General features: G+C 43.8%; 1 protein-coding gene across 2 annotated transcripts in view; it reads right to left on the minus strand.

Moving 5' to 3' along the window:
• crim1 (cysteine rich transmembrane BMP regulator 1 (chordin-like)) overlaps positions 1-17,034 on the minus strand; it is a 31,785-nt gene extending 14,751 nt beyond the window's left edge. The window contains exons 1-5 of one of the 2 annotated variants that reach the window (XM_046413375.1): positions 16,320-17,034; positions 12,347-12,508; positions 11,883-12,056; positions 4,641-4,883; positions 1,166-1,345 (exon numbers count right to left, since the gene is read on the minus strand). In XM_046413375.1, the coding sequence (XP_046269331.1) occupies positions 1,166-1,345; positions 4,641-4,883; positions 11,883-12,056; positions 12,347-12,508; positions 16,320-16,617 (1,057 nt within the window). In that variant the 5' untranslated portion in view covers positions 16,618-17,034. The remainder of the gene's footprint in view (positions 1-1,165; positions 1,346-4,640; positions 4,884-11,882; positions 12,057-12,346; positions 12,509-16,319) is intronic. The other variant, XM_046413376.1, reaches the window with a different exon arrangement.
• Positions 17,035-25,658: the final 8,624 nt, after the last annotated feature.

Raw genomic sequence — 25,658 nt, forward strand, 5'->3', positions numbered from 1 at the left:
CATTCACTTCAACCTTGACATAATACGCAGATGATTACCAGGTTTCTTTTCAGTTTTCACTGATTCTTTTAGCCACTTAGGACAAGCTGAATTGCACAGCACTGACCTATTATTACCTCATAAATGTCATCCAGCTGACACAGAGCAATATTAGCATTTCTGTTCTCCACCAGCTCATGACCAAAATATCTGGATGATAAACAGGGCACTATACTTAGCTGCCTGTCACTAACTTTGTCTTATGCTGAGCAGGTAGCAGGAATTGAGGGTAACTGCAAAGTCCAGTCATAATTCTGTGTGGGCTTCTCATAACAAGAAACCTGTTTCACATTACACCGCCATTTGATCTATTGTTAACACAAAAACATTGATTAGTACAGCTTTACTTGTAATGACAACCAGGTAACCTTGAATACCTATCTTAATCCAGATTAAGAGTATTACAGCTGATGTCCTGATGTCCACGCAGTAAGTAAGAGCAGCTTTCCATGAGAAAAAGATGAAAGCATTCCACACCATCTAAATGCCTGCATATTCCAGGTGTACTTCCAACGCTGACTTGAACATGGCTGCACCCGTGCAGCCAAGCAGGCAGAGGACGCAACTGGTTCCCATCTCTCCCATCTCTACTGACTTCTAGCAGACTGTAATGTGGTTTCCATATGCCATTTTTTAACAATCTCAAGAGCACATATCAGAGCTCCCTACCTGGCTTTGAGCACATGTGTTTTTGTGAGTGGGTCGACCCTATTAATCCAGAGCCAGATATTAGAAAGCCAAACCATACACTCTAAAAGAGGGTTTATACGCTCTTAAGTCTCCCCAGTGGAAATGAATCCCTGGCTGGCTCAAGTGCCAGGTATGTTAACAACTGTGGAGGCTGGTTATATGAGGAAGCCATTAAGGTATGTGTCAGACAAGGTGGATTTCGCTGTCACCTCTGCTTCTCCTGCAACAGCTTCCCACTCTGCCAGCTGGTGAAGCTTTGACCTCATCTATGCCACATTACCAGTGGTTTAAACCTCCAAAAAGCAATTGTAAAACACAATATCCCGATTACAATAATGTAATGTTTGACAAAATTAAGAGTTACGTTAATATAACGTTAAGTTACTATATCTTAACAAAATAATGGTAAATAAAAAATAAAGGTAAAATTGCATACCTATGCAGACAGGGCAACACTCGCCCTCAGGAATGTAAAAGTTTTCACAGTCCAGCTCAGCGCACTCTGCCTTGGAGCAGAACGAGATCCCACCGCGGCACTGACACAGCCAGCAGGGGTCCATGCGGTACACCTCTCCCTCGGAAAACTCCTTCCCATTGTGGACACACTTGGGAGATACTAAGACGAAGAACAAGCAAAAGAATAGTCAAGCAGGCTGTGCCATCCTTCAAGGGGATGACAGTGCTTAACACATTTTGCGGTTCATGAATAGGATATGCTCCTCCGTCAGGTATCCATCACATTTGGCAAATATTAACACAAACATTTTCTCCTCATGACATTAAGACAGAAAGAAATGCAGATTTTAATCACAAATGTCAAGCTTGATCTATGAGAGGCTTCCACAAATGTATACATTCAATTACAAATTCATAAACATCCATTTGTTTTCTGCTGTTGATGGAAATATTTATTTAAACCAAATGGTGCTGAGGTAGACACTGATGGCTCAGACTATGCCTGTGGAGTGGACTGGCATTAATCAGACAATGAAGCCATGAAAAGGAATTTCACAGGGATCTATCAAGTCTTGAAAAGGTGCTGGACTCTCGCACTGCTAAGTAAAAGAAAGCAGTAGTGGGTCCGAGGCTTTGTCAGAATCTGGGCTCAACGTGCTTGTGGCAGGTGGAGTGAATCAACGCTCTGGCCTGCCTTTCCAAAAAGCCTTCAAGTCCTTAGAACCTCGTTCAGCTGTGTGGCCTCTACTATGAAATAAAATGAGCTTAGTTACAGCACTATTGGAAAACCACGCTCTGGTTTTGTGTACAGATAGTGGGCCCAGAAAAGACAGAATACATATATATGGAGAAAACTTGACCTGCTTAATGTGTGTCTTCCACAAATTGGAAAAAATGTGATTAATCATTGAAAGTTAATGGTGGTAGTTTTACAGCCAAAGGTACAGGAAGATTACAACATGACATCTCAATGGTAATGCCAGATTCACCATTCAATTACACCACAGTGGTTTGGGTGATTCATCATTCTAAGATCTTAAGTAACCACGCGGTAACTTTTCATCAAACATACTCCAACATGAGGGAAGTGAGGCAATGTGGTTATGTAAGAAAGTCTCCAGAGTAACAGAGGAGTAGCTGCACTAGTTAGGCAAGTAAATGGATTGCACAGATGCAAGCAGATGCAGGGCCAGTGGTTTCTATAAAAGGAGGAGGTTAAGAAGGCATCTGTACGCCATACCTTTGAGTGCAGCCTCAAAGTGTCTGCGCTGATGACCCCACGCCTCTTGACAACCAGCACGGCACTCAAACACAAAGCAGGTGGGCCGACTGAGTTGAAAGTAGAACGAGGATTTGTCGATCTTTTATTCGCTTCTTAGCCATCTTTGTGTTCCGTCATTTCTGCCCTTTCCTCCCTCCCTCTCTCTCTCTCTCTCTCTCTCTCTCTCTCTCAGTATTCCTGCCATCCCGCTTTGCGTGCAGCAAAACCAAGCAGAGAAAATGCAATAAGTACTTTAGCTGGCCGAAATCAAAAGGCACAGCAGCGTTTTTTAACGCTCACAGAAGCAATAGGAAGTCACATGAGGGGATGATCACATGTGATTTCCGCAGTGTTTGTTAATGTAATCCCTAAAACAACTTGCAGCACAGACTCTAAATTCCAGTCATGCTTTGTGATGTTCAGTCTTCGCTAAATTGAGGAGAGGATTGAATGTGAAGATGGATAGGCTATAAAACATTGACCCTAAGCCTGTCCAAATCATTCATTGTGGGCTGTCATGGCACCCCTTAAGGTTGGCAGGTAAATAAAGCAAAACCACAAAGTTAAACATGACTTTTCTCAGAAAAGAATGATGAGATTTTATTTATCATCTTTACAGTGATGCTTCCGATCAGTTCAGAATGACAGTGTACAAATGAATTTAATACGCAATCATAGTTGCTGCGTGTTTAGAATAAACTCAAGCTGAGTCCCCTGGGAACCGTTGGTGTTGTGTTGTGTTGGTGACCTCAGCCTTACTGCTCAACAACAGAGCAAATCTCAAAAGAACATGTGCAGTCATGAACCGACACTGCATCCAGGGGACATATGCAGAGTATGTGCCAGCTTAAGTGTTGATAAACAGCAGACCATAGCTAAACAGGATCAAACAGGATTATCTGTAACATCAGATGACATCAGGTCAGGATAGTGCTGCCAGGTTTGGTTTGCTACCCAGTTACAGCCATTTTCCAGCCAACAGTGGAAAGAGTCTATCGTCAATGGAGGCCAAAACACACAGGTGGGATTTATTGTCACTGCACACACTGACCCTAACTAAATATGAGCCCTCAGCCAAGTAGGCAATGGAAACAAGTCTATCAGTCCAAGCGGACACTCAGAGAGGATGAGAGGCTGCACTTGTGCGTTCCATTAGAGAATAGGCATGGCATTTGAAAGCAACTTAGAGTTTACATGTATATAATACAGTAGTTGGAGCCAGTGCTTTGGGGGCCGCTGCAGGACTAGGGAGGTGACTAGGGGGCCCAGTATGTGTCCTTGTCAATGTCCCTGTCTGTGGAGCGCAGTCATGCAGGCCTAACGGACGGTAGGGGCTGCACAAAAGGCATCAAGCCCCAGGCCCAAAGAGCAGCAGACACTTGTTATCAAAACACTGATCCCATGGCCCCCACGGCTGCCATTCAGCCCCCGCCGGCCTGCCGGACTCGATTACCCTCCCCACTGGCAGACTGGAGCACATAAAAAGCATTCCCATCAATGAACTGTTGAACCTTTTCCCTTTGGACGTGTGACCAGACAGGAACTCTTTGACACTGCACTTCTGTTGAGCAAATTCATAGCCTAAGCACTTTTCTGGTCACTGGGCTCGTTAAGTCCATTAATTCCGGGACAGGGCACTCATTTATGCATGTGGAGTGGCCAGAATGGGAATTTGTTCTGTTGGTAAAACAGCGAATATTTGTTGGGAGCACAGAGTAAACAGACCAATACCACAGGTCCCCTCCCTGCCTTCCTGACTCTCCTGGCTGCTTCTGGGCCATGTCAGAGAGGTCTCTTTACATGTGATCAACACATCATCATCTGCTTCTTATTTCTTTCATTTCTTCTGTTTCTTTCTTACCAGGTGAGAAACACAAGCATCGTTAAGATTCGTTATATTTAGTATCCCTTCAGGCAACAGAAATATTTGTGGATACGCCCCCGAAAAATGCCTTTGAACCATGGTCTTAATGGAGGCACTGGCCGGGCCTGATAAACAGCCAAGCAGTCATTATCCAATCAGCAATTTTCCTTTTCATCTGTGGACATTTAGTCAGCAGGGAGGAAAGCCTTACTCTGAGGAAAATAATTACTTCCTCGAAGGGCGATGAATCTCACACCAACTGCACCATTGCTACCCCCAGTGGGAGACAAATTGAAACAGATTGTGTAGTGTGCAGTTTAGTGCAATCACCTTTCTGGCACTCAAAGATATCACAGCAGTCTCCTGGCTGACCGCTGGCCTGGCTGAGTGGCACGGCACGCTGTCCACTCGGGCACTGGGGCTTGTGGCAGGCACTGAAGTCACAAGTGCACTGGGGTGGTATGGAGGGGCAGCAACCAGCAGGGGGCGTGGAACTCTTGGTCAGGACTGAACCCTTGGGGCAGGAGGGCACCTGCAGAGTGGGACACGTCACTCCGGCACACCTCAGCTCCTCTGAAACACACAGACATGGAAGCATGTTGTGATACAGGTATATACGCAGCATGCAGCGTATGCAAATACAGACAACGACTGGGACAATTAAGGCTTTGGCATCTTTTTGATTTTTCATTTAAGACATTCTGTGAAACCACCACCAACTTCTCTAGGTTCTGAAAGTGACCACACTATTCTCCTAGAGGAAGGAGAGGCTTTTCTGTGCTTGCACATAAGGGTGCATGTGTGTGTGTGTGCGTAAGGGCTGCCTCCTCATAGTGTCTGTTAAGCCACTTTAGAACACCACTGCTCGTGTTACGGTCTAAAAGCTGAGCTGACACCATCATCCAGGGCAAACCCTGTCCACATAAGATCTCTATTTCAGTTCTTCAGTCAGTTTCAGCGCATCCTATCAGTACGAGCGCTCAAGACATGACAAGGCTCTCTGCATATCCTGCCTATGTGCGTCTGATCCAAGCCCAGACTGGCTCACAATCCAAAAAGCCCCTCATGCTCTAAAACTAGTCATTAATACCAGGCAACCTTCAGCAGAGCTCTTCTCCTTGCCATTTTAGAATCTTCCCTTCTCTCAGCATACCAGGATGTGTTGGTCTATTCATTTAGCACGGCCGCCATAATAGCTCTGATATCCTTGTTGAGGGGGTGCAGGGGTACTGGAAATCTGGGATAGGGGCTCAGGGGTGTATTTTGGAGCCTGTTCAGGAAAAGAAAAGTGGAGCACCCCTCTGTACAGGGATTGTATGAGAACAGTAGCTACCTTACAAAGATTGGATTACCCAAACGAAAGGGATGTGTTTATTTTGGTTCTCAGTGTCACTGTAATGTATACAGCGCAGGCAGAAGACAAGCATCGGGGGGGAGCAGACTCAGGTCCTGTCCTATAATTGTCAATCACCAAGTAATTTTCCAGATCCCCGACTGAAAGCCCAGTCAATACACACTTTGTAGTATTTTGACAGCTGAGAAGAAGACTTAAATGGCAGCATTAACTTGTTTAGATATGATGGATGAGGATGAAGAAAATCTTGTAATTATACATCACTGATATTTAAAGGAGAAAATATGTCAACAGACGACTGTCTTAGTTACAGTTAATTTAAGTAGACTAAGAGTTAGTAATTAGGAATACTTAACAATCTTTGCATACATATGGTTTTTGAGGAGAGGGGAAGATACAGGCTGAGATTGTGTAACTGTGTTTAGGGTTTTGGTAGTGTTTCCAGAAGCTGAGTTTTGTTGATGGTTTTCCCAGACTGTTGCTGGCTCCACAATGCAACATGAGTCTCTCAGAGGATGTGCCTCATCCCTGACATTTGAAGACCTGTAAATTAATCCCTCTGGCTTTTGCCACAAGATGGGGAAACCAAACTGGTGAGCAGTCCGTGGTCCAGACTTCTGATCCTTCGATAATGGTTCTTTGGTCTAACTTGATGCTCTGCTGGCACTGCGATTAAACAGTCGTCTGATGTCTACCTGACCCAGAATAAGCATGGAGGAGGAGGGCTGTAAGACTGCTACTCTGCTCTTGAGGTGTGTTGGGGTAACGCTTCTGACAGATGAAATTGAGGCTAAGGGAAAAGTTGCTTTTTTTCTTGCACCAGATAAATAAAGCAGGAGTCTGAGGTACCTGCACTGTACCGTTTACTCAAGCGACCTGGGAACAGTGAGGACCGCCACAAAGCTCTCATTGATAAACTCTGCAGCTGAATAGTGTCATAGAAAATGAAGGGAAAACCCCTAAATTAGGGGAGGCTACAACCCTTTTAACGGTTTTTGGCCTGATTCCTATGCTGGAGTTAAATAAACTTCAGTTGGAAACGCTGATTGGCAAATGTTTTACTTCCAATAAAGTCTAATGCAGTCTGCTGCTGCTCAATTGAAGACTGGTTTTGCATATGAAAACCTCGCACTGTCTAAAGCCATAGAAATTTCCCTGGAATGATCTTGCACAATGTTCTGCACTGAAAAACACTTTCTGTGTATTGTATGTGTCTCGGAGAAGGCTGATTACTCTTTCAGTTGTGATAATGGCTGGGGTTAGAGTGCGCTGGGAAAAGCAACCGGCAGACATACCATTGTCATTCAAATGAATAGAATTGTATAAATCTGTGGAAATGGTCCAGCCCTTGCAGGTCCAATTAATATAATTTTCTTGCTGTAGCATTTATTAGCACAAGAGGCAGACAAAGAGGACAGAAAAAGTCAGCAGCAAACGGACTTTATCCTGTGTTGTTTGTGTGTTATCTCTGAGCATAAATGGCTATAATTAATGAGTCAGCAACCACTAAACCAATCTTCGTATCACAATGGTGGCCATGCTCCAGCTTGCACCAACACAATAAGCCTGATTTGGTATGCTTGATAAATTCTCTCTGTAGATTAACAACATGTGCTCTTGTGCGACTGTAAGATAGCAAACAATGGAAAACCTTTGACCTGCAAGAATGTACAGAATCTCTCACTCACACACACACACACGCACACACCTGACGCTGGTCCGGAAGAGGTGGAATACGGAAATTGCTTCATTACCACAGAATAGTCTCTTTTGTCAACAATGCATATTCCTGGCATCTCAGCAGCTCACTGAAGAAAGAAAAACACCACCTATCTAAATGGGTTTTTTTCTTCTCTTCAAGTCCGGGTACAAGGAGCGCAGTCTTTCCCCGAACGAGAGCAGCTCGGCCAGGCAGAGGAGGCTGTGTTGACAGCCCGAGTTTACTCATGGAAAAAGCGCACAATGTGAGTTCTGTTCACCGACTGACTTTGGAAGCAAGTCAGCGCAGAACAAAGCTGTCTCAGTCCAGCTGCCCTCCGTGGGTTTCTGGTCTGTCCTCAGGTTTTATAAAGTTGCTCCGCAAAGGGACACATCAGGGCCGTGCCTCACGTAAACGTGTGGGGGTCTGGCCCAGTGCCCACCACCAGTTACGGCTGAGAAAGTCAGCATTGTTCACAGTGTGTGTCAGCATGCGTGAGTATATGTGTGAGCACCGCGGGAGCAGGTCTGGGAGGGGGTCCAGGCCAAAAGGCACAGACAGGGTCACCAGGAAGAAACACTTGGGAACTTCACACCATGATGATTGGAGTTTGAAGCCTCAGGTAGTCGGGAGTATGCATATAGCAGCTGCGTGTTCTGCCTGCACACCTTGCTCCGTTATCCTTTGGCTAAATATTTGTATTAGAAAAACATGATATTAAAGTAACACCGCTGCAGCTGTGAATAAGCATGTTTGTGTTTATGTGTGTGTGTGTGCGCTTGCGAGCACAGCATGTGTGCATTCCATTGAAACACACCCTTTCCTTGCAGTCAGATGGCCAAAAAGATTAGGCCGATGGTGAAGAGAGTGAGGGACTTCTGTCTGGCTGAAGGGCCGGTCTCTCAGACACAGATCAGCATCATGCATGGTCTATCGTTACATCTGCCACAAAACGCATATGAAAAGAGCGAACATACCAGGGTACTGTACACAAAAGCACTGAGAAGCATAACTAAACAGTTGGCACGTGTACGGTCACTCAGAGGACACTGTAGCTAAGAACATAATGCAGCATACAGATAATGCAGTGAACATCTATGGGAGGCAGACAGACTGAATAAATTGTGGAATAACCATTTGGGTTTTGTATGGATTTTAGCCATATGGATCTTTTCCCTTTCAGGGTGAAGGGAGAAACAATGGCTGATGATAAAAGAAATGTTCCTGAGAACAGCAGGAGCTGGCTTAGGCTGCAGTGCAGGTGTCTTTGATTTTTTTAATGGTTATAGTTGGGTTAGTGAGCTGAGGCTTTAGGTCTCAATTTAGTGAATATACTGAGTTAGGTTAGGTTTGTGCTGGACATGCAAGAATGGTCATTTCCATTTGAGTGTATCTTGGCTTTTGCTGCTGGCATAATGCTAGCTTGTTTGGTCAGTGGCTGACCATAAGTAGTGAGTGGGGTTGAAAGCAATCCCAGCATGCCTTTAAGGGAAGTTCTTTGTCTCAGTTGCCACACAAGAGTTTTGTTTCCTCTTTGAAATCGCTATCCGCACAAACACAAACACTAACACGCTGGGAAACGAGCAGCTCGCAGGGTACGACAGGGACCATGGCTTCCGCAGACAGCAGTACACAAACAGCGCTGAGACGTCTCACTCCCCTGCCAGCCAGTAGCGGTCTGGCTCGGCCAGTAATAGCTCTGCCACAAAGGGGCTGCAGCCAAGCAGAACTAACAGTCCTTTCACAAGGGCAGAGAGAGGCAGGACGGAGGTGGCATAGGTGGGTAAGTAAATTTGCGGGAGCAAGGTCAGTTTGTGCCATTGCATCATAGTGGGCACTGCTTCCCTGTCTGATGAACCGCTTGTGAACTTCCACGTGCCTATGAGGGACAAATTTGACTCCATGTTACTCCATTCTCTCCACATTATTACTCCACTAGAGCAAGTAAGTAAACAACCTGACTGCTTCAGCATAGGCTGGGTTTTCAACTATCACTATTTCAGAGCAAATGTTAGTATTAAGTGATGCCAGTTGTATGAATCACCTAAACACTGTCAATGAGCAGCAGCAGGGGAATTCCTCTAAAAAAGCAGTTGTGGTCTTATCATGAATGAAATATGTAAACCATGCGAGAGTGTAAAATTACTGAAAGCCACCCTCTGAAGACCCTGGGGCCTATACATGACACAAATACTTCAACAAAATGGCATGTTGTGATTTCCTATCTTCTGCCCCCCCGCCCCCGCCTCCACACTTATCACATCCTCTTTCCCTGACATGTGGGTAATACGTCTGGCACACCATGTTGCTTCCAATTGAACGTTTGCAGCCGAATTACATCAGCGTCTTGTACACCAGCAGAGAACAGGATCCCACTGAAGCTACAAGAGGCAACATTAGGTGACTGAACTCCAACTGCTCTGAGGCAGAAAAGATGTTGAGTTTTAACAGGTCACAGTGAGTCACTGCAGAGAGATGAACTGACAAGACCACAGAGTGCGTCAGGCAGAAAGTGAGAGGGCAAACCGTTACCATGTGTGCACTTACAAATCTCAAGAAGAGAATTCTAAATTCTAAATTCTGACTGATGCATGAAAAGACTTTCTTGAAGTGTTTGGACATGTGGTCCGATGTCTCAATGCATGTGAAGACAAGTGGTGTGTTCATGCCTTGTCAGCAGGTTTACAGGATACATTTTCTGTCACACACTAGCAGGGCATGCTAACGCAGATCTTAATAACTGCTTGTGTCAGGACAACAAGGAGTTGACGGATACAGTCACTGCGGAGTCCAACAGGGCTGAGCGAATAAGATCCTAACCACAGAATCCCGGTCTGGTCGCAGAGGAAGCTCCTTCTGAAGACAGACAAAGGAAAATCTCTGCCGAGACATCTACACAAACAAGATAATTATCACACACAGACACGTGTGCGCTTTTCCACATGCACTTGCATACTTACAGACATAACAGACACACACATCCTGGTCTCTTACTTAATGAGGGGCTATCAGAAGGGTGGGTGTGTGTTGCAGTGAGAACTCATAAGCTGCTGAAAAATGTTGTTTACAGTTTTCACTGGCGTGAGTTTAAACTGTCATCTGCTGGGCTCAGGCTTTGAAATGAGGGAGTTCCAAAACATAAAAGAGCAGATCTTTCATTGTAACACTTGACCTCAATGAAATATAATGTTCAGTGAACACACTTCCTGTGGAATTTACTGAGTAACAACAGCAGTGTTATATGGAGACTAAATGATCACCAATACATTTTCTTGGTACGCACAAGAACTGGTTTTCACCCAAAATATCAGCAGGAACTTGAGTACCAAAGCAGAGCAACTTGTGGATAAAAACACAAGCAGTGGCATGCTTTGGACTTAATCTGCTCACTACACCAGACCAGTTTTCTTCCAGTTAACGGTAATGTTTTCCAGTTTTCTGGCTTTGAAAAGCTTGCTCAGTCAGATGAGGTTTACCCAACATACGCAGAGGTTCAGTGAGTTCACTCAGTGGCACTCCTGTCCAATTTTGCAAATGTCACTCAGGTGGCAGTCGCCACTTTGCTCCTGTCTATCTACCAGACACCAAACAATCCAAATGAGGAAACTAAACTCTCTGTGCCAATAACATTTTTCACCTACAAGTGTCAATCAGGGAGACTGCTAGGAGTGGAGGTAAACACACACTCTTGTATTCTTTCACATCATTCAAGCTATCCTCTTTTTTACCGCCCACACAGGACAAGCATTCATCTTACACTCTAAACACCTACGCCTTAAGGCATGTGTCCTGCACCTGAGGATCTCCAACACTCCATACTTCCAAAAGCAGCATCCGTCTCTTGTAAAGGAGATATTTTCTGTATTTTTTCTTGCTCCTCTGTCAGTCAGATTCACACCTTCTTTCTTTCACTTTCAACATCTTTCCTTTCAGTTTTCTTTTCATGACATCAGCCCTGCTCTCTTCCCTTACCTCCTCCTCCTCCTCTACTTTCCTCACTCTGCAAATTAAGTGGGAGGTGTTATGCATTATGCTGTCTGCTTGTTAAGCTTTGACAGTTAGTATCACACTATGAGATGACTTGTGACTCCATGCAAATATTTGGCACAAAAGATTAATTGCATAGTCACACCCACAATTTAAAGTACGGTACTTTGACTTTCGAGGGTCTCTTTGATTAAAATCAAATGGGGAACACACACATATATATATATAGAGAGAGAGTTACAAGGTTTTCATTGGTCAGCAACAATAATCTTTCTTTCGCACACATAATGAGGCGGGACGTAAGGAATTCTGTGTTCCACTTAGAGGTGATTTGTACAAGAGAAGGGCAAAAACCTAAACAGCCAAAGTTACAGCGTATTTTATACCAATATTTATATTATATAAAGGTAACTTTGTACTCAGACACATGTATAAATCCCCACCCCTCTCTTAACACCAAATAAGCTGAATAAAGCTACTGGTCGGCTGCTGTGCGGTTGTCAGTTCCCATTGCAGGTCATTTGAAGGTTACCTGCGGCTTCCTGGCACTGGCTGCGGTTGATGTAGGCGAAGTGGTGGTGGCAGCTCTGAGACTCACACACACAGCCCTCAGCGGTCAGGTTACACCCGGAGAACATGCAGGCTGGGTTAGATGGTCCCACATACTTCTCTCTGTGTCTTTCCCGGTGCTCGTGCCTGCGACCCTCTGAAATCCAGCCGCGGACAGACACACACACATACACAAACCACAGTCATCAATGAGTCACAGACAATGGCACCACTCAGTGTGAGAGGGGAAGCACTCGAAGAAGCCTTCGCATGTGTGTCGTCACTATGATATGTAAGTCGAATTAGTCACCTCAGGGCCACATCTGTTATGGATTAGCTCCTCTCAATGGACAGCTTTATTCACTCTAAACTGGATTCTCTGCTTGTGTGTGTGTACATCCATGTGTGTTTCAAAATGTGTGTGTGTGATGGAAGCAGAGGGCTCACCTGACTTGCTGGCCTTCATGCAGGTTTCTTGGTCTGGGTAGGTGAAAGAGCCCAAGCAGGAGTGACGGGCATCACACACACACTGACCGCCGGCTCGGTCGCAGCCCATCATCAGGGGACAGCGCTCGTCCTCCAGGCCTGCCTCTGGATGGTCAGGGAGCACTGCGGAGAACGACAGAGACAAGAGGACATAAGTGAAAGAAGATGAACTTCTCATTTGGATTGGATTGTACTTTTACCCATTTTAACTGGGAATGAAAAGACATTGCAGGGTGTGTAAATGTAATCACAAAGCAAAATGTGCCAGAAACTAAAATTTGTTTCCCAGAAGTGCTCAGAGGTTAGCCAGCTTACAGCCTCTGTTGCACCACCATTACTGAAATAACCAGTGGATTTCAGGGCTGCCATCCCTCCTCCCTCCTCATTGTGCCACACTACTTTAGCCAGTGAGCCCATTTGTTTGCTTTTGTTCCACAGCATGGGGGCCTCCCAGGGTTTCCATCCCTGCCGGCTGCTGGAACGCCTCTTCTGTACCAAGGCCACTTGCACCATACCAACAAATTGTTTCTTCGCCTAGCGAGACTTAGCCCCTGAGATGGCACCTTGAGACTTAGCCCGATTTGGATGCAGCTTTACCGTAGTAAACAATGTATGAGGGAGTGATGCGCCCCACTAGTGCTATGTGAGCTGAACAACCATGAAAAACCTTGGGATTAAAGAGCCCCAACATACACATTACCCACTTTGTTCCTTTCACACTGGTGCATGAATACACACATATATATCCCCAAATTACCCTCCCTCACAGATGTCCAAGCCTGCTAAGAGTGGCAGCAGAGTAAACAGGATGAGACAAACTGTAACACTGAGTAACCCCTTTCCAAGCCAAGCATTTAGCTCCCAGGCCTCAACCAGCAGTGTGGAAGAGTGATTGGAGCTTATCATAATACTCCAGCTTTCTTGTCCAAACAGCTACAGACCAGAACAATGCACCAGAGGAAAAGGTGAAAAGGTTTAACTATCCAATATAAACACAAGCACCTCATAGTATATTTACCTGACTACTGTAGTAATGCAACTTAAAATAAAGTTCCTTAAAATTCAAATTCTGTTCAGGGTTCGGAGAAACAACAACGGGATGACTCAAAGTGAAAGGAAAAGAAACAGACAGCTTTGCTTTCAAATGTTGTAAATCATTAAAAAACATATGTTGATTCATTTTAATTGAAAACATATATTCCACTATGAGGTAAAGTCAGTCTCTTGGAGTAATGAATTGTATTTTTAAAGTGGATCAATGTGACTGCGCAAGATAAGGTTTGGCTATTTTCAAGTTAAGACTGGTTGCGTGAATGACTCCTTAGTGATGAACGATGCTCACAAGCACTACAGTAAACACCGGCCACTGGAAGAGTTGAAGGTAATACTACCTTTAGCCTGAGCCAGCCTGTGCTGTTAATAGCTCTCCCAGACAGCCAGCAAGACTGGCAAACACAAGCAGTCTTTTCAATAAACCACACCAAAACTTTCCCCGTGATTTCCTTTCACCTTAAAATGATCCTCAACCCCACATATTTTCCATCCAGAGGCTTTCCTGTGCCTGGGAGGGTATTTTCTTTTGAGAAGGTGGTGGCAGGGGTGCCTGTCTGTGTGGGGTGCTAAATCTGGCATGTAGTAAAGGAGGTGGAAGTCAAAACAATTAATGAAAGGCTGGCCACTAAAGATGTTGTCTAATTAACTAGCTTTTTGCTTGACCCCAAAAAACGTTCCGTTTGTTCTCAGCTGGTCTGCAACCAACTAGCCCCATTTAGTCTGACCCTGGTCTGGTCTGGCCATGGTATCTATAATCTGGCCTGGCATGACTCTAGCCAAGGTCTATGGCTTCATCCCAGGGGGATTCCTCTCTCAGCCACTGAGACTGCTTGTCTTGGCATCCAGGGCCAGGATGGGAAAGCTGACCTCTAGAGGCCCTGTGGCTGATAGCGAGCTAAAAAGGAAGTCTTTGAAACATTAGATAATACCAGAGGAAGGGAGAAATAGAAGGCATGTGAAGGAGTGCAGTGGACATAGTGTCCCTGTAAGACAGACATTCTGTTACATGGTATGCTAAGTGCCTCTGAAGCTTGGGGAAGTTTGATGTGGGAGGACACACACAGTCATACAATGAGAACATGAAAGCAAATGACATAGTTTGTGTAGAGTGAATGAGTTCATCTGACTGAGGGGCTAATCACTGCAGCAAACAAGATAAGATGGAAGACCCAAATGAGTTTTGCGAAGAGCAGGTGCTTGTCTACTCAGAAGACTCCACCTGCAACCTGAAGCTGCAATGTTTTGTTTGGATATTTTTGTCACTCTCAGTGTTTAAATGCCAAATTTCTTTAATATCACAAGGTATTTCTGTTTGGAAAGATACAACCATTTCTTCCATGCATGCAATTACTTTTTGTTGTTACACCTTTGACATGATTGAACTGGCAACAAAGACCTGGATTTAAAGACTAACAGATTAAAAACTGAGTGTCGATGCCTTCCCATGTTACACTTCTCATATCATATGTGACATGTCACCTGTGTTGTAGGGTTGTTGTGCCTCCACACTAACAGATTATGGCCACCCAGAAAATAAGAAACTGTGAGCAGAAAAGCAGGGGATCAGAAAGCGGAAACATTTACCTCCTACTCCTGATTGCGAGTCTAATCACTTTAAGACTCTTGCAGCTTGAGGAGGGAAATCTGGGATCAGCCTCCAGCAGCCTACCTACTGTGGCCCCTGAAAACACACTGGGAGGTGTTGATTTACCCCCACCAAGACCCACTGGGATATTGAGATTGTGTGCGTACGTGTGTCTGATTTAGGGGTCAGCAGCGTACTCCCTGGCCCCTGGAGCCACAGGACCAGAGGCACGACTCAATCAGGGGAGTCATTAGGTCTCCCACTAGGTCCAAAGCTGTTAATTTGCAGAGGAGATGCCCTCCAGACGCCAGCCTAACCTGTATATGCAGCACAATCAGCAGCAGCGTCTCCTGGGATGGCCTGGGGCTTGAGACCCCTGGAAAACCCTCGAGGAGCCCCGACTTGGACCACCCCACAGAGGGATGATAGGAGGGCAGGGTCAGAGGATGTAGACACCCACTGAGAGCTGCTTACTTTCTCCTACAGTCCTGTCAGTCCCTTTCAATCATTTCAAAACAGACTGGACACAGTGCAGGTGAAGGGTCTGAGGGGGGTCCTCCCAGTGGTTATTTGTTCCTCAGGGGAAAGCCATTTGCTACTTCATTCACTGTGAGGAACCTGACACCAAACACACGTCTTTGAAGTTCAGAAAGTTGCTCAAAATAAGAATATCCACAGTATAGCAGTGTTCGTTCACAAGGCTGAAAACCTGTTAGGGACTTTTGCAACCATGCTGCTAAACCACGCATGTGACATAAACAATACAGGCAAGAAATGGGCAGCTTATTTATTAAATTACAGTTTATTTCAAGTTTTAAAACACAGTCATTATTGTTGGAGTTACTGCACAATTTTGCCCTCACACGGATATTTGCTGTCTTGTCTCAATTCAGCAAGAGAACTGAACCCACTAAACCTGAAGTGTAACCCAGTGCCAAGCCACTGCTGCCAATCTTATTGTCATGCCTCTGAGCAGAGAGTGAATGAAGCTTTGAGGAGAAGAAAGAGCAGTGGAACACGACTCCTCTCCTGGCAGTCAAGAGCCCCTCAGACCTGGGGGGGGGCTGCTCCAGGCTGCTAGAGACAAGGTAAACACTGACACAGTCCCTGTCAGGACTTAACTGACATTTGAATAGTGATGTCCTCAAGCCACTTCAATACGGGAATGGTTGCCTACCAAAGGAATAGAAGCCTGCTGTTCTATTATTTCACGGTTAAATAACTCAACAACAGAGCATTTACTCTCGCAAGACTGCCACAAGCTCTATGATTTAATAAAAAATTACTTTTACCGACCTTTACATACTCCAGTTTCAGGAACCGTGGCTGCTCCTGTTGTGTTGAAAGAGGCGCAGGTCAGACCCAGGGCGCAGTAGCCGTGCGCCCAGTCCTGTCCGCCGCAGGGCTCCCACTCCAGCCGGGTACACTGGTCACAGCATCCGCACGGATCCCTGGCCAAGGTCCGACCACCCTCACAGCCGTGCGGGGCTATAACGGGACAAACCCGGAGGTTACACGGCGTGCACTCATGAGCCGCGAGCGCCCGCACCAGGAAAAGGACATTCAATAAGACAACGGAGCACTTGCTGAACATGTTTCGAAAGCCTTCCCTAAGTTTCACACACAAATCCCCCGCTTCTCTCGGATGACAAAGCGCATGAACTCCAAAGTTGCAAAGTCTTCTTTAAAGTTTTGTGACGAGTCTTCCCTGAGGCGGGTTTTTCGTTTTGTTGTTACACAGCAGCTTCAAAGACAAAAAAAAAAATACCACGAAACTGAAGTGTGCGGATGCGTTTCAAGTGGCTGCAATATCCAACGGACTCAGTGTGTGCAGGTAGACGTCCGTCTCCAGCGTCTCATCTGATAAAAGTACATGAAGAAATCCCAGTCCGAGGCTGTGGACGTCCACTGAAGCTTGATGGTGCTGACAGCCGCACACGAGAACGCTATCTGACTGTTATTGACATACAAGCATATAGAAATTAGCGGTGCACCCCCCTCCCCCTGACTGACACGGCCACGGACCAGTCACAGGGAGCCAAAGGAGGGAGGATTTCAACTGATTTATCCCCGCTCGGCAACTCGTCTCTGTGTTGCGCAATGATGCAACTTCGAATGCCTCGAGTGCAAGTTGCTTTTTCGTCTTCATATTAAGCAAATACATGCAGTCTGGTGACTTTAGCAGCTATTTGTCATTTTGAAAACGGATATAGCAGTTAAAATGCCTAAAATACCATAAGCAAAAATCAGCTTTAGGGTATTTTTACTGTAAGAAAAGCATCTTCATCTTGCTTCAGGTCATACTGATATACAATGTGACTCTACAGCATTTAAACACAGCAGTAAAGTCAGTTAGACTTTAATTTTGGACCTAATTAAAATGTATGAAACCATGGCAATGAAATCAGACTCCAGGACAGTCTATGTACTCCCTCCCTCATTAAGATAATCTTTTATGTCACAGAGTGCATTTACAGTGGTGCTCCTGTCACCAGCTGCTTAATTATTCTTTATCTCTGTTCAACAATACAGCCATAAAGTCTGTCAAAGGCCTGTAATCAAACATATCCGGCATTATCAAGGCCATATATCATTCCACAGCTTTACCTTTTGTTTGTGGGTGAGTGTGCACAGACTTCTGTTTGTGGGTGTCCAATTGTGTGTGTGTGTGCAGGTGGCTTTGGAAAGGCAAAAAGGTCATCTGATGTTTGTTGAAGCAGTGTTAGTGTGCTTACATTGGCAGATGGATGGTGTGTGTATGTATGTGGGTAGTGGGCACAGCTGGAGGCTGTTTGTATCAGTGCTGCAGACACTGAGTAGCTAAAGACAGCAATACTATTTTAAAAAAATATATAAAATGCCATTTGTGGCCCTCTTCTGTTGCACAAGAGAGCAAGCAGACAGATTTTTTTCCCACAGTGACAGATCATATGGTCTTCAGATAAGTGTGATGTTAACACTTGAGGCCTCTTTACATGATTCTTGCTGACAGCCCTAAGGAGCTAATGAGAATTACTGGAAAGTAATTGATGCAATAGTAGATAGCACACATCAAAGTGATGATCCAGTATGTGAGATTTTTTTTTTTTTCACTTTCATTTGGAAACATTTCCTCTTCAAACACCATTCAGATGCCATCGGGGATGATTTTCCCCACAATGTCAACACACACAACAGCACCTCCTTCATTTGCAACATCTGCCTGGAGCCACCCGCTCCAATACAAACACAACATCCAAGAAACCAGCCCCGCAGCACGCATAATCAGCCCTTGCAACACAACTCAGCTCTTGTGCTCCCGCTCTCCCTCCACGTCTCCTCGCTCCGTCCCCTCCTTATAGCTCTTGTCATATGGGTGGACCTGCTGACCGTTGGCCGGACACCCACTGTTAGTTGATGACAGATCAGACCAGGACCTTGGAGAGTCTCGGTTTCCATTCACTTGCAGAGATCATGGCCCAGCAGCTCTGACCTATTTGCCTGGGCGATGAGCTTTCAAACGAGGCCAGCTGGCAACTCTCTGAGGCCTCTCATCCTGCTATCATGGATCAGGGGTTTGTTTTTGGCCAACCAAAAGGTCACCACAGCACCTTCTGGTTCTCTTTCTCCATATCCATACTAGTAATTAGATATATACTGCAGGTGATCATGAATTGGGTACTTTTTCTAGTCTGGGAGCAATCAACAATACAATGACTGGGACCAATCTAGAGTACACCTCATTAGATTCCCTCTGAGCATGTGTCCTGTGTCAAATGTTGCATGAATGTGGTATTTGGAAAACTTCCCTTTTGTTAAGTCTGGCATCAAACACCACAGTAAAACTATAAATCATTTATGCCTTAATTTCAAATAAGTGCCAAATGAGGCCCAAACAAAGCTAAATAGATTTGCTGAATGTCATGTAAAAACCAGAGCATAATCTGCTACACCATGTGGCCTGGGTGTGGGTAACTTTGCATGGCAGTCTCTGAATGGAGCAAACAAGGGGAAAAGGTGAGGCAGTGAAAGGCGTTTTGCAGGACTTGAATAACAGTAGTGTGTGTGTGCTAATGATGTTCTGAGTCACAGATCTCTGGGAAAATACAAGCAACAGGGGCGCCAGCTTCCTCGTCTCCTACACCAAAGTCTCTTGTGTGATGATTGTGATCCTGGCTTGTGAACTGATGGATATCCTTTATGTGTGAGTATGTGTGACAGTATCAAGTTTCCAGAGATTGGGCAACCTCTCTCTATCATTCAGCCATTTGCTTCTTGTCAATCCACTGCACAGGCAGCTGACTTACACTCAACTGCTGTGGAGGCGTTAGGCTGGCGGTGAGGAGGTGTTTCTGGGATTTAGATGGGTGTGAATGATGGTTTGGAGGTAAACTAACTGGCTGCAGCAATTCAAGGCTGAGTGTGGCACTGTGCCAAATGTGGAGTGCGATACGGAGTGTTGAGAGCATGTTGAGTGGACAGCGTGTGGCACACCTGATTACAAGTCCAAAGGATGTGTTTCCGGGATTTTTCCCCAAGGATGGGTGTACAGCGCTGGTTATCACCCTTGCTTAGCTTATCTGTGGGAACATGGTGCCGGACTGAACCTCACTTTGCAGATTGAGGCCAAGGGGTGGGGGGTGGTGATCAGGAGTCAGGGGGTTGAGGGAGTATAGTGGCAATTCACATTGACAGTTGAAAGAGTTTCAAAGCCAGTCAGACATCAACTAAATAGCGGAAATATGGAGCATTTAGTGTGGAGGTTAAGCAACACATAGACTAATGAATGGCCTGTTTCAAACTCAGAACAGATGAGGTCATCTGTTTTTGATATAAGCAGCCAATATATATAAAAAAGAAGACATTACAAGACAGTGAAGTGTGAACAAAGCAAAAATCTTCAGAAAATAAACCAAAAAGATTAACACACAATGATTTTTTTTTCTTGAAATAGACAGCTGTACAGTATATTGAGGTAGTAATCGACAGAGATGATTACTTCTCGTTTCCATTACTGCCATCCAGAGGGACTTCTTTTGTTTCTCATTTTTGCACTCTTCATTTGTTTGGACCTCTGTAGAAAGAGTGGGGGGAAAGTCAGAGACATGAGAAGGAGTAACTCATCTTTTAGGAGATCAGAGCTTATTCCCAGGTGTAGTTTACAAAAACACTGAACATCATTTATTTATTCAAGAGGTCCTCCTCTCTTTCTATGGCTTCTCTTCTCCTCTGTCATTGTCTCTTTCTGTTTTGCCTCTACTCCCTCACTCTGCGTCTTTTCTTTCTCTCTGTGAGGTCTGGTCCAGTTGCTGTTTTCCATGCGGGGACTATAATAATGTGTTTTGACACCCTCAGGTCTCCTGCTGTCTTCTTCTCTTAGTATTCCCAGAGTCATTGGAGCAGCCCTCCACACCCCCTCTTGTTCTGGGGGGTTCAGTGGGTTCAATCAGTAAGGAGTGTTAGGTACGCAACTTTCACTTTGTTGTCTGTGATTTGGCTGTTTTTGTTAAGGAATAACACAAAAAAATCTAAGCAGATGACATGTAAGTCACTGCTGTGTGAGCTGACATGGATGTTTTTTTAAGATGTTTTTATGGACAAGAGTCATGAATGCTTTGATTTGTTCAGCTTCTTTTTAGTCAAGTTAGTGCTGTGGCTCTGGGGTGGGTAATGTCTGTCTATTGGTCACCTGTTTGGCCCATCAGTTTTGCTCAGACTGAAATATTTTAACAACTGATGGATTGACATGAAAGTTTCTACAGACATCCATGGTGTCCAAGGTTAATATCGCAGATCCTCTGATTTTTCTCTTTATCATTCACTCAAAGGTTTGACTTATCCTGTGAAATATATCAACATCTACTAGATAAACTCTAAAACTTTGGTTTATGACCAAATGGCTGCTAAATTAAGATGTTAACATGGTAAACATTATACCTACTAAATATCAACTTGTTAGCAAGACCCACCCTTTAAATGCTACTACACTTCTAAACTCTGCACAACATTTTCTATTACCAATTACATCAATACTTTCCAAAAGTGTTCATAAGGTTTCTGGGTTCAACTGGCATCAAGAGTCATTATGACTCAGACCCAGACCTTTCCTACAGTCATGGCTCAAATCCTCTGGCTGTAGATTATGCCCAACTCTGGGCCTCTCACTTTCCCTCCATCCCATTCTGCCGTGAGATCCTGTGACCTTGAACAGCCACCACCTAGTATGACAATTATAAGTGGCATACTGGCTCACCCCTGTCGTGCTCCCAGTGGAACGTTAAGTGGACCTCTCTGAAGTTCTAATCTGTAAATCTAAGTGATGATGGTGAATTCCTCAGTGGATTGAAGTCTAAAAGATCCCTTATGTCCCATTTTCACAACACCTGGTCAGTGTAATCTTCCTTTTCATGCACATATCACTGAGACTGTTGAACAAGTGAGCCACAGAAAGTCTATGGTTACAGCAAATGAGTAGAGGGCGAGGCTGTAACCCAGATTTTCTACCTGCTCATAAACTACTGTGAGTGGGTGTAGCTGGAGATATTTGTCATGTGAACTGAAACTGTAATGTGTTCATGAAAGTTCTCATTAACATGCAGAGTGTTTGGTAGTTCAGTGTTGATCATAGTGTCAGACAAGAACAAAACCTCTTCTTGCTTGTTATTTTCATGCTGATTACAGGCATTACATGCAAATTAAATAATTTCTAGAATGACAGTAGCAAATCATGTTCTTGTCAGTGATTTAATTCAAACCTTACTGTATGATTTTTGCCCACCTGGGGTCATCAACAACAAACAAAGACAGCATGGTACAAAACAACACGATGAGAACGGAATTTACTTCGAACTAACGGTTGCAGTTTGGTTAGCTTTGGTCAGGTTAGGCACTAAGACTGCTTGGTCAGGTTTAGGAAAATGCATGCTTTTGGTTTAAATAAGTTAATGTATTATTTCTATAGGAGACAAAAGTTTGATTTCCCAGTGGAGCCAAACTCTTTTAACCAAAAACACAATTTGTTCGCATTGCAATCTTTTGCATTCTACTTAAGTGGAGCTGACATTTTCCCACAAAAGCCCATATAAAGGTATAGTGTGTTGAATTTAGTGGCATCTGGTGGTGTGTTTGCAGATCATTACTGAACATCCACCTGTCTTACCCTCAGCTAAGGTGGTCAATTAAAAATGTGAACAACACCAAAGATCTTGTCCAGAGTCAAAAACACCATGACCCTTAGTTTCAGGTGATTATATATTAATGAAAAATAATTACAAATATTGCATTCCTTTTTTCCTACATTATATTCAGTTTCTTCTTCTAAATTCCCCAAATCCTACGCGCAAAAAATAACTAATTTTACAGCAGACATACTTGATATTTAATGTTGGACAACTAATATGCCTTACTACAGGCAAACTAACAGACTGTCCAAGAAATCTGTGCTACACTTATTTGCCTATTTTTGGATTAGATGACAGTTAGGCTGAGTCAGGCACTGCCAAGACGTCGACAGCTGGGGCCACCACTCATTTATAGGTCATGTCACAGAGCTTATGTTCATGTTTTATTTAGTCTATACTGTACACACAACGTTGACATATTATCACCTTATCAAGTTGTTGTCTTTGGCGATCAGAAATTATATCCAGTATTCACTCTCCTTTTAGCTCTCTTTTGGTCTCCGCCAACTCCTGAGGAAAACAATCGGCGCTTGTTGAAATTAACTGAATGCAGCACTGACAGAGTGGTGAGACTGAATCCAAACAAAAAGCAAAGGCAAATCAATGGAAACTGTGAAGGTCAGTCTCTACAAATTATTCCATTCACATACATTTAATAATAATAATAATAATAATAATTTTTGGACTAAAAATAAAAATTAAAGCAGTATACAGCAGCAATAATTCTGTCTGAAGCACGATTAACCCTAGGCAGCAACATGGCTGAATCTATCTAATTTTCATTCATAGTAACATGCTATCAGCTATCAAATGTTTCACATGCCTGTCACTACAAAACTAACATCTTACCTTACCTGGTAAGAAGTCACAATGACTCAGATTATAAAATCCTTTTTTAATGTGTTATCAAATATCGACTGTATCTTAAAACAATTAATCAAGCTGATGAGGCTTCTTATAAATCAAGATAATAAAATTAACTCTATATTTTTTCAGTTCGTCCTTGAATAAATCATATCATGCTCTCACTCTGCACATACACACATGCACCTGTAACTATACAGAGATGGTTCTAGTGGTTTCTGTGGGCTTTGAGGGGAGGATCTTAAGGTAAAGGTGCCAGATTTACAGGCAGACCTCCAGCTGGCAGAGGAATGTCACAACCTGTGTTTCAGCTGTAAATTCTGACATAATTACAGTGCCACTTACTCAAGCATTGAGGTGAAACAACCACCTTGAGAGGGGAAAATGATCACTGCTTAATGTTATGTCTGGGACACAGATTTACTCCAGTCTTTGTGGGGGGAAGTACAGGCGGCAGGACCAAGAATGTGAGAAATGTGAGAGTCCTCTGACCTTTATGAAGGTGAAGCAGAGAAGAGTTTACATCATTACCATAGCTGGCATGTGCATACTTGCAGTCACATGGGCCAAAGGAAAGTAGGTACAGGTCAAGTGAGGGGAGAGTGTAAGTTATGTGCTGTATAAATACCTCTGTGAATCCATAAACTTAATGTTTACTTGACATATAAAACACATGTCAGGGATGCAAATTGTTGTAGCTGTTGAAACTGTGTCATTTCCTGGCAAGGGTGAGTGCAGTACTGATAGTCTTGAAATATGCATGACATTCATCATCAGCTTAGCTTAGCACATAGCCTGGAAACAGGGAAACAGTTTGCCTGACTCGTTAATTAAAATGTAACAATTCATTTTCATTTAGACAGAGTCAGGCTACCTTTTTACTCTTGTTTCCAGCCTTTATGCTAGCTATGCTACCTTATATGCTATAGAAACACATTTTTATCAATCCTCTCATCTAGTTGTATTCAAGAAAGCAAATAAGCATGTCTTCCAAAATTTCAAATTATTCCTTTAAGGTAATGACCATGTACTTCTATTTTCAGCCCATTACCTTTGTTGCATGCCAAGCTTCATCTGCCTCTTCCCTCATTCCTTTGATTCTTTAGGAAGAGGCCAGAAAATGCAACCTCCAATTTCTTTATTATTATCACTTTTCATTTATGTAGTTTGTTATTGAAGCTTGTACATCCTAGTTTGACAATACTGTGCTAAATTAAGAAAACCCAAGAAAGACAGAAATTGGGATGGGTGGCGGTGGTCTTTTCTTTTTACGTTTCCTTTTTCCTTTTTCTTTTTTCTTTATGTGGTGCTGCTGCCATGTGGTGGAATGCAGGCAGTGCAGTGTGACAAGCGCTGCACCTCGTCCCACAGTGTTCAGGTTCATTTTATCACACACAACATCAACTTGATAATTCTGTCTACCTGCCTGCCTGTCAACTCATGTGTGAGAAGAAACATCTAAAGGCAGGAAGCCTTTATTCCTCCTGGGCCAAGGTTTTTACCGGCTTAGTCAAACACTCTTCCTGTTTTTCTCCCACCACTAACCACCAACAAACAATACAAGGAAGGGGTCTGCTCTTTGTCTAGACGGTGGTCTGTCAACTGCGTCTGATCTGATTCAGTGTACGGCTCAACAACAGGCATGACAACTGACCTGTATGGCTGAGGTCAACCTGACTACTGAAGCGAGGCTTGCCGTAGGTGAATTCTAATGCACCCTGCTCTTTGTGAAATGCACTTTCCCGACACTGTGTGTGTGGATCATGTGGATGTGGATGCATTATTTATGTGATGAGCATTGCTTTAAGTGAGTGGTGAAAATTAGACTTTACTGAAATGGTCAAACATGTTTCAAACAACCACTAAAACAAAAACAATCATTTTAGACTAAATGGATGCCTTGCAATTTCATGATTTTATCAATAGAGGGCAGAATGATACAACTATACAATACACAGGGTTTCTTTAAGGTCACTGTTAACCGCAAAGAAAGGAGCCATGAAATAATGTAATTTCATGGCACACTGAGATGATTAATGATCAGCTAGGCCAAAAAAGAAAACAGAAAGTGTTCACAGAGAAAGTGTTATGATTTTCAGTGCTATCGTGCAGTGATACCACAGGGCAACAGACCAATGGATTTCTACTGGTGTGAAAGCTCAAAGGTGTGCATAAAATCAATTGTAATGTAGCTCATTATCAGGAAAATCAATTTTTAAAAAAGTAGAAACACAAACTTTCCTCCTATCATTCTCTGTCCTGTCAACTACCGCCTTCCTACTGTCAGTGTAGAAATATTCAGGAACAGCTGCTGTTTCTTGTATAGTAAAAGAAGACTCTGTAATGCTTTTGGCAATTTAGTGCACCTTAACCTTCGCTCGCACATTATACTGTGACGTTTCAGAGCAGAAAACAAAAATCATTACGGCCAAATCTGCTTGAAATGAAACTACAAATGTTGATACTGCAGCCTTGCAAAACAACAACTAACATTATGTAGCATGTGGCTCTACAGATATCAGCAACAACTCACTCTCTTTGAACCATCCAGTCTCCTTTGATTCCTTAGTTGGCATTTGACATGACAGTGTGTGTGTGTGTGTGTGTGTGT

This window comes from Scatophagus argus, chromosome 15, assembly GCF_020382885.2.
Source record: "Scatophagus argus isolate fScaArg1 chromosome 15, fScaArg1.pri, whole genome shotgun sequence".
Lineage (NCBI taxonomy): Eukaryota > Metazoa > Chordata > Actinopteri > Scatophagidae > Scatophagus > Scatophagus argus.